This window comes from Microtus ochrogaster, linkage group LG9 (assembly GCF_000317375.1).
Source record: "Microtus ochrogaster isolate Prairie Vole_2 linkage group LG9, MicOch1.0, whole genome shotgun sequence".
NCBI classification, from domain to species: Eukaryota; Metazoa; Chordata; class Mammalia; order Rodentia; family Cricetidae; genus Microtus; species Microtus ochrogaster.
Genome location: NC_022034.1, coordinates 27651887 through 27661404, shown reverse-complemented (window position 1 = coordinate 27661404; position 9518 = coordinate 27651887). Strand labels below are relative to the sequence as shown.

Sequence of the window (9518 nt, the reverse complement as noted above, 5' to 3'; positions counted from 1 at the left end):
ACATCACACATCACACACCACACTCACACATCACACCTTGCACTTGCTGTGCCCTTCACTTGATCATCACTGAATGTAGGCTGTTCAGCAGTAACCAGGTGGTGATCAATTTCAGAAAAGCCTTGAGTTATGCATTTACGTTTTCCTTCTATGAGCATGGCCAACAGTCTTACAAGATGATGCCCCCTCTGTCTCTGCTCTCTCCCTCCCCCTCCCTACAGTGGTAGTGGTTCAAAGTCCTGCCCTCTTACCTCAGCCTCCTAAGAGTTAAGATGCCCTTTAATACACGTTAGTAAATATTCCCACAACGACTTCTCATCCTTTCCAGATCTATTCCTAGGTCCTTATGGAAAAGTCACTACCTCAGAGGCTATGCTGATGATTGTAAATACAATCAATATTTACTTATTAATTTTATATTCAGGTATCTGGTAAGCATTATGTCTAAGAGTTTGTCTATAGATTCTCTTGTAAATTGCCTGCAAATGAGAATGATTATTTTGCTTTTGTCAAAATATTGCAACTTTTCTCCACCTCTTTTTAAAATTTTAATTAATTAATTAATACAGTGAGATAGTCTCACCCCATAGTCCAGGCTGGCCTTGAACTCCTAGCAATCCTGCCTCAGCCTCTCCCTCCCCCCCGCCCCATTGAGACAGGATTTCTCTGTCTAGTACTGACCGTAGTAGAACTCATTCAATAAACCAGACTGGCCTTGAACTCAGATATCTGCAGCCTCTGCCTCCCGAGTGCTGGAATTAAAGGGGTGCACCACTACCGACCCGGCTAGAATTCACATGTGGCCTCTTGGTTATTAAAATTGCTTTTCATGTTTAGCTTGATGTTTAGTTTGATGCTTTATGTTTTTTTTATTTATTTCTTTGATCCGTCTTGCAAATAGTTTGACTGTCATTAGCTTTTTATTTTTGTAAAGATTTATTTTATGTATACTGTGAATGCCTGCATGTATGTATGTACACCACGTGTGTGCCTGGTGACCTCAGAGGTCAGAAGAGGCTGCTTCCTCTACTGGAGCTGGAATTACAGGCTGAGCCACTTTGTGGGCACCGGAAACTGAGCCTGCATCTGTGTAAGAGCAGTCAGTGCCCTTAACAGTTGAGCCGCCTCTCCAGCCCCCAATCATTCAACCCTCCACTCTCCAAGTCGCTCTTGGTCGTGGTGTTTATCACAGCAATAGAAAGTAAAATCGGACACTATGCTGCCACCTCCAATGCTCTGCCCCTCTTGGGAACAAAACCCAGAGGCTGATGCTTGCTAGACAAGTGTTTACCACAGAGCTAGGTCCTCAGTCCCCTAAGGAAAGACTTTTAAAAGTTCCCTCTGTCCCCACAGTGTAGCGCAGATAGCAAGTCTCTCTGTGTTTCCTCTGGACTTTGTAAACTAAACTTTATCTTTGTAATCTAACTGACATCTTTGGACAGTGAATCACTCCATTTCTCTGGACTGAGACATTTCTGTATTTGTTTTCATGAGCTGGCATGGTCTACATTTAGAGTTTTACTATGTGCACTTGAATGAAAGAAGATAGAATTTACTCTTTTCCCCTTTGTCCTTACCCGCAGCAAACTGACCTCTCACCGTGACTGCTGTGCAGCCCTGGCCGGCTATTCCAGATGCTACGCTTTGTTTCTGAGTCTGTTGAACAAATACCAGGACAAACAGGTCAGTCATGCGTTTCTTTCCTCGGTGTCCTCAATGCCTGTGCACTGGTGTACTTGTGGATGCCCATGTTACCTGAGTTTACGCTTTTAACATGCTGGTTCCTGCCAGAAGCTTCCATGAGTGGTGCAGTAGCCCCAGGAGGCAGTGAGGATGAAACACAGAGTGATCCAAGGCAGAAGCTGCCTCCCTGAGATATGGTTGTTATGGGCAGCTCCCGATTTAGGGTGTGGACGGCAGGACACAGGGCCTGCATGAGCTGCCCTAGTGTGGACATGAAGTGCGCTGGCTATTTCAGTAGAAGGATGGGCAGAAGGCCTGCCCATCGGCATTTTTACAAGAACCACGGGGGATTTAACGAGCAGGCACAAGCTTGGGATCCTCTACATGGGAGGTACCTTGAATATTGTTTTAGCCTTTAAATTCACTAATTCTTTGATCCTGTTGTATTTTACAATGTGGAATTTCAAGATAAAGCAATTGAAGATTTATTTATTTATGTGTACATATGTGTGCCTGAGTGTGTGTCTGTGTACCAAATGCATGCAGGGACCCTAGGAAGCCAGAAGAGGGTGTTGGGTCCCCTGGAAGTGGAGTTGTAGGTAGTTGTAGACACCTGATGGGGATCCTGGGGACTGAACCTGGGTCAGCGCAGCGAGTGCTTTAGTGAATCAGGAAAGGTGTGTAATAGGTTTTTTACATTGCAAACTTACACTTGTCCATTTAATGATTTATTACACACACACACACACACACACACACACACACACACACACACACACAATGTGTGGAGGTTGAGAGGACAATTTGCACTAGTTGCTTCTCTCTTTCTACCAGATGGGACCAGGGATTGAGATCAGATCATGTTAGACAACAAGTTCCTTGCCCCACTAAGTCTTCAGGTTCCATAACCCAATGAGGATTCTTGCTGACCGTATAGTTGTTTTCTGTGATGAATTTAGCCAGATGTGGTGGCACACATCTGTGATCCGGTACTTGAGAGGTGAGGGAGGAATATAAGTAGTTTAGAGGCCAACCTGGGTTACATGTGAGACCGCCTTAACAAAGCAAACCTCACAGATGACTTCTCTCAGATACTCGGTACAAATACTAACATTTCAACTGTGTGTTAAGTAGAGCCTTCTTTTATTTACCTTTGTAAATGACTAAAGAGACGTTTTAAACATGAACTCAAATATATTTATTTTGATTATAGCAAGTTTTTAAAGTTGCTAAAGTTGCAGCAGCTTCAGGCCAGTAGTTGAAGTCACATGTCGACCAGGGTGACATTCATCCAAAACTTTGTCTTTACGTCAGGCCCAAACACCTTAAAACATACACCCTATTGCCACCAAATGGAACTGAATTTGAATTTTCCAGCCAAGTACTTCTGCTGGAAAGGACTACATTTGTCGGCTTACAATATTTTAGCCACTTACTGTGCTTTTAGTAATAGAGAAATTTCTGTCATTGCTTCAATTTAAAGATAAGACCTTGCTGAGAGTCCTGGTAAATTCTTAAGTCAAAAAACGATTTGCAAATATTTATTTGTGTATGTACACATATAAGAGAGATGGGGCGGAAGTCAGTGGGACAGGAAATAGACAGCAGAGGCAGGCAGAGCCTTGCTGAGTAGCCCAGGCTGGCCTGGCCTCACTTCGGAATCCAGGCTGACCTGTCCTTGAGATTCTCCTGCCTCAGCCCCCTAAGTTCTGGAATTACAGGCGTGTGCCACAATACTCTGCGCTGCGCGTGAGTTTTCCTCTGAGTATTTGGGCCGCAAGCCCTTCACATGGGCGTGAAGTCCTACAAACTCTGTCCTTTAAAAGACTTCAAGATGGGAGAATTTCTCATGTCAGACAATAAGTGAACTTGCTTAGTCTACTTTAAAGCGTTCACAGCAAGCTGCTCACTTGTCCACCAAGCTCTTCTTTTTCCCTCCTTCCCTCTCTCCCTCCCTCCTTCCCTCTCTTCCTCCCTCCCTTCCTTCCTTCTTCTTTTTTTGTTGTTTGTTTGGTTTTTTGGACACAGGTTTCTCTGTGTAGGCCTGGCTGTCCTGGAACTCACTTTGTAGATCAGGCTGGCCTAAAACTCACAGAGATCCACCTGCTTCTGCCTCCCAAGTTCTGGGATTAAATGTGTGCACCACCACTGCCCAGCATCAAGCATTTCTGAATTTAGATTTTGTAAACGAAACTATCTTTGTAATCTGACTGTAATCTTTTGACAATGAATTAATTCAAAGATAAACCTTGTTATTTTGGACTTTTTTTCTTTTGCATTTGGGGGAGTCTGCGGGGGCTGTGTTTTGGGGAGTGAAAAGTGCACTCCCGCATATGTCCCTCTGTAGGCCAAAGGTCAGGGTTGGGCATCCTCCTCTCCTGCTGTCCACCTTACCTTTTGAGACAGGAGCATTCACAGAAGCTGGAGCTCACTGACTGGCCAGACTGGTTGCCAGCATGGCACCACCCAGATCTCTGCAGTGCTGGGATTACAAGCGTGTGCCACCTCGTGCAGCTGTTCATGTGTGTGCTGGGAATCTGAACTTAGGGAACCTGAAATCGTTCTTGCGCAGTGAGCAGGTTAGCTGCGGAACCATCTTCTAAGCCCCAGGATTTTCTTTTTTTAAGGAAAAAGAAAAGAGAAAATATGGGTTTTTTTTATAGCCTGGAAAGAAATTTTTTAGGTGTTATAGTTAGAAGAGACTTCTACACTTTGTCTTGTGATTGAATTTCGTGGTCTTTGTAATTTTATTCCTCTGTCATTGTTGTCGTTACTGCAGAGGTTTGGTCTGGGTGGCCTGGATGACTTAGCTGGAGAAGTTCTCTTTTTCCCTTGCGTTAAGGTTTTCACGGGCTGGGGACACGATGGCTCATAAGAGAATGAGCTTGCCGCACAAGCGCCAGAACTGGGGCTCCTCCAGTACCCACGTAAAAGCCAGCCGGTGGCATGGTGGCCCCCGCAGTTCCAGTACAGAAGTCCCTGAGGTGAATCTGGTTACCTGGACTAGCCACATTGGTGACCTCTGAGTCCAAGTGAGAGGCCCTGTCTCGGTATATAAGGTGGATATATATTGAGGAATATGGTGGATGTCTCCCTCTAGCCTTCACATGTATGCACACACATGTGCCTGTACATACGCACACACTTGTGAATGTGCATACACACACACTCACCACCATACCACACACACAAATGCACACATTCTCTCACAGACATACATATATACATACACCATATACATATACTACAGACTCACACACATTCATATGCACACATTCCACACATACTCATACACACCCATATTCATACATATATACTACACACACATTCTCACACAGACACACATACATACCACACACACTCACACCCACCATACACACCCAGCACATACACTCACACAAATACCACATACACACTCATACACACACTCACAAACATACATTACACACATACACACACACACACACATATATATATATATCCACAACCCTGAACTATATCCATGTTGTGGGTTGTGCCATGTTCAGCTGCCATATGTCCGGAGCCACATTTTTGGGGTGACTCCTACTACAGTCCTAGCCACGGGGGATTCATATGTTCCAAGGCAGGGGCCTGAGGATTAGAAACGTTAGGTAGGAGGAGCAGAGATAAGAAAGAAATACAGAGACAGGATATACCGGGAGGGCAACTTAGTGGATATTAAATACTGAATTTGAGTTTTGAATTCTGAGTCCACCTGTATTTAATTTTGCATACACTTTTATAGTCCAATACAAAAGGCGAGAAAAAAAGTAAAAGCCTGCTTTAACATGATCCAAAGAACAACCTGAACAGTTACTTGCTCCAGTACTTGGGACATCAAGCCCTTAGCTCCTGAGAAGAGCAGTTGATGTCTGGGGCACTGAACCCACCCTAGACCAAGTATCCTGAAGGCAGCCACTCCCTACGTCAAACCTCCTATTTCAAAAGAAGGAGCAGAAGTAAGCTTGAATTCTCTGACCTTGTGGTCAGAGTGGAGAATCTACCTCTATGGGCCATCCTAATGTCCAAAACAGCAAGTAACCACACCCTAGGCCAGGATACCTTGTTTTGTGCCACACCACACCTTTGGTCAAGAACTTTGGAAGAGCGAAAATCAGCTCAAACTCTCTGACCTTCAGACAAGGTGGAACAGGAACTGAACAACAAAGGGAAGAGGGAACAGTGACGTAGTGATAATTGGAGCCCGGAAGCCGTACCCCCCTGTGCTCCCACTGACAGAGACCTGTGAAGACAACTGCAGGCCTGTTGCCCTGTGCCTCACCCCCGGGCATGGTTTTCCCTTCACTACCCACCTGAAGCCAAAGAAATGCCTTCCCAGAGTTCAGTGAAACTCCACCGTGTGCAATGCTTCCATGCTTGTGTATTGCTCCATGGGTGAACTCGTCTTACCTCAGGAAAAGTGAAAGTATTCAAAGCTCACCAATAAGGTGTGAGGGGAGAAAGCGTGGCTTGACAATGGCCCCAGTCTTTAGCAGAGTGGTCTCACTTTAAATTGGCTGTTGACTGATTGAAGCCTAGCCATTGTGAAGTTGCACCTAACTTGTAGGTGTCTAGATGGTAGATAGGGTTACTGCAACAGTTACAGGTCCATTACCTTATAAGCTGTTTTTCTGATGTATTTCAGTTACTTTCTAAGGCAACATATAAAAGAAAGCATTTAATTTGGGCTTCCAGTTTCAGAGGGTTAGACTCTATCATGGCAGACCGAAGTATGATGGCAGGACCAGCTAAAGACCTCACATTTTAATCTATAATCAGAGAGGCAGAGAGAGGCACAAACCTCAAAGCCCACCCCTAGTAACATTCTTCTCTAACAAGGCCATGCCTCCTACTCCTTCTGTCTTAGTTAGGGTTTCTGTTACTGCAGAAGCACCATGATCACAGCAACTCTTATAAGGGAAAACATTTAATTGGGGCTGGCTCACAGTTTTAGAGGTTTAGTTCATTATCTTCATGGTGGGACTTGGTGACATGCAGGCAGACATGGTGCTAGAGAAGGAGCTGAGAGTTTCACATCTTCATCCAAAGGCAGTAGAAGTAACTGTGTGTCCCATTGAGCATAGCTTGACCATGGGACACATCAAAGCCCGTTGTTGGAGGCCACTTGTTTGTTTCCCAGCCACCTAGACTCCTGAAATAATCACTCAGAAATAGTACTATTTAAATCACTGCTTGACCAATCACTTAAATGTATTCCTAGCTAGCTCTTATATCTTTGGTTAACCCATTTCTATTATTTTATATTTTACCATAAAGCTTGTGGCCTACCAGCAAGGTTCTAGCTAACAGCTTGTGTCTTTCTCCTCTGGAGGCTCTTTGGCGTCTTCCTGACTCGACCTGTTCTCAGTATATATCTTTTCCAGCCTGACTATATTCTGTTAAGCCATTGGGCGAAAGTTTCTTTATTCATTAACCAATAAAAGCAACACATATACAGAAGGACTTCCCACACCAAAAGCTTACCCCCACAGTGACATACTTCCTCCAACAAGGCCATGACTATTCCAACAAAACCATACTTTCTTATAGCCTGGTCTTTCTTTGAACCACTAGCTCCCAAATAATAACACGGGGACTTCTTATTAATTATGAAAGATTGGCCTCAGCTTAGGCTTGGTCCCAACTAGGTCTTTTAATTTTTTTAAATTAAACCATTTATATTAACCTACATTCTGCCACATGGCTTGTTTACCTCCTCTATACTGTATGCCTGACTCCATGTCTCATTCATTGGCGAATCCCATGCCTCACATTCTTCCCAGAGTTCCTATCTCTGCCCAGAAGTCCTGTTTATCCTCACCTGCCTAGCTATTGGCTGTTTGGCTCTTTATTAAACCAATCAAAAGATGCCTAGGCAGGCAAGGTGAAAAAAGCAACATATTTACACACAGTGTGATCAAATATCCCGTAATACCTCTTAATAGTTACTTTCTATGAGGCTATTTTCTTTCAAACTACCACACCTTCCCCAAAATTCTTTCATGTGGGGACTAAGTGTTTAAAATATACATGTATGGGGGTTATTCTCATTCAAACCACCATAGTTTCTAGCCCCAAAATCTTATTGTAATATTCTTGCTTTGTTTTTTTGTTTGTTTGTTTGTTTGTTGTTTGTAAACGGAGATTACTTGTTTGTTTCCCAGCTCTCTAGACCCAAATAATCACACAGAAACTATATTAATTACAACACTGGCCAATGGTTCAGATGTATTTCTAGTTAGCTCTTACATATTTAATTAACTCATTTCTATTAATCTATGTATTACCATAAAGTTGTAAGGTTCTGGCATCTTTCTCCTTCAGCAAATACATGGCATCTGCCTGACTCTGCCTTCTTTTTCCCTGCATTCAGTTTAGTTTTTCTGCTTAACTCTATTCTGCCCTGCTATAGGCCAAAGCAGCTTCTTTATTAACCAGTGGTAATAAAACATATTCATAGCATACAGAGGGGAATCCCACATCATCTCCCCCTTTCTGTCTAAATAAAAAGGAAGTTTTCACTTTAAGATAATAAAATTACATAAAGCAAAACAGATATATAATCTATTTGCATCTGAAAATTATAACTATTTGTTTTCAACTTTATCAAAGACTCCAGAATGATATAATTACCTAAGTAAACAGGAAGTATATTGTAAGCAACTTCTAAAAGTCCATAATTGACAGAGACATCTTGATGCCTGGACAATCACCCAAAGTTATTCTGTAACATTGGGGCATCCATCTTCAGCCTACAGGCCCATAGTATCTGGCAGATTTTTCCATGAAGAAGAAAATTTGAAAGACTGTTTTGCCTATATTGGCAATTTGTCAGGCACTTTCTTCTGTGTCCTGAAAAATGTCCGACAGACTCTTTCATAAAGCAGAAGGACTGTCCCACCTTCTTTAGGCAAGTTCAGCAGTCATTTTTCTGTAGGTCCTGCATGTCCAGTTCATACAGCATACTGTCAAGCAGTCCAGGCAAAAAGTTTCTTGCCCAAATGTGTAGCCTTGTCACATTAAAGGCAAATTTCATAGCAAGTTACTTTGATGCCCATCAACCTCTTTGGTGTAATTGGTGCTGCCAGAAGCGGATATGTCTCACTGTTGAGAAAAGTCTAAGTTCTTAAAACATTTTAATGCTATATTCTGTAGGCCTTTGAAGTATTGAAGATTATCTAACTGAAATATCTCTCTATATGTCTAGAAAACCTAACTAACATGACTATAAGTTTGACTATTATAAATGACTATCTATTAATCTGTAATTTTTAATTATACATTTTAAATGAGCTGCACAAACACAATACCTTAAACAAGAGCAAAAATACATGAACACAATGTAACAAAATCAACCTAAATTTGCATCAATAGATCAGAATCCATACCAATTTAAAGTATTCATTTCTATATCATATCCTCCTTATTTCCATTAACCATTTATAACCAACCTTTTTAAAATGAAAATAAACATTTATAAACAATCATTTTGGGAATTTGGGCATTGTTTTCTCCAAACTGCTTTATGATGTTTGTTGGGTGAAGTATTTTTATGGTTCATAGAGACCTTTTGAGGGGGTCTTATTCTATCAAACCACAACAGCCTGGAAGGAATCCATAAGTTTTCATCTTCTGTGGAAACAAAAGCAGAACCTCTTTTCTATAACATATTCCTAAACTCAAATTTTGAAGTCAAGATACCTTTAAAATATATATGTTGGTTTGGTTTAGCATTCCCCAGAATCAAATGCCTCTCTGAAATCAAAAAATTCAAAGAAAACACAATAATATGCATAATCCAAACTCTCTGGGTA

General features: G+C 42.1%; 1 protein-coding gene across 6 annotated transcripts in view; it reads left to right on the top strand.

The window, feature by feature from the left end:
• Nucleotides 1–9518, top strand: part of Armc2 (armadillo repeat containing 2) — a 113791-nt gene that overhangs the window by 72507 nt on the left and 31766 nt on the right. For all 6 annotated transcript variants that reach the window (XM_026787381.1, XM_026787383.1, XM_005363573.3 and 3 more), the window contains exon 12: nucleotides 1584–1683. In XM_026787381.1, the coding sequence (XP_026643182.1) occupies nucleotides 1584–1683 (100 nt within the window). The remainder of the gene's footprint in view (nucleotides 1–1583; nucleotides 1684–9518) is intronic.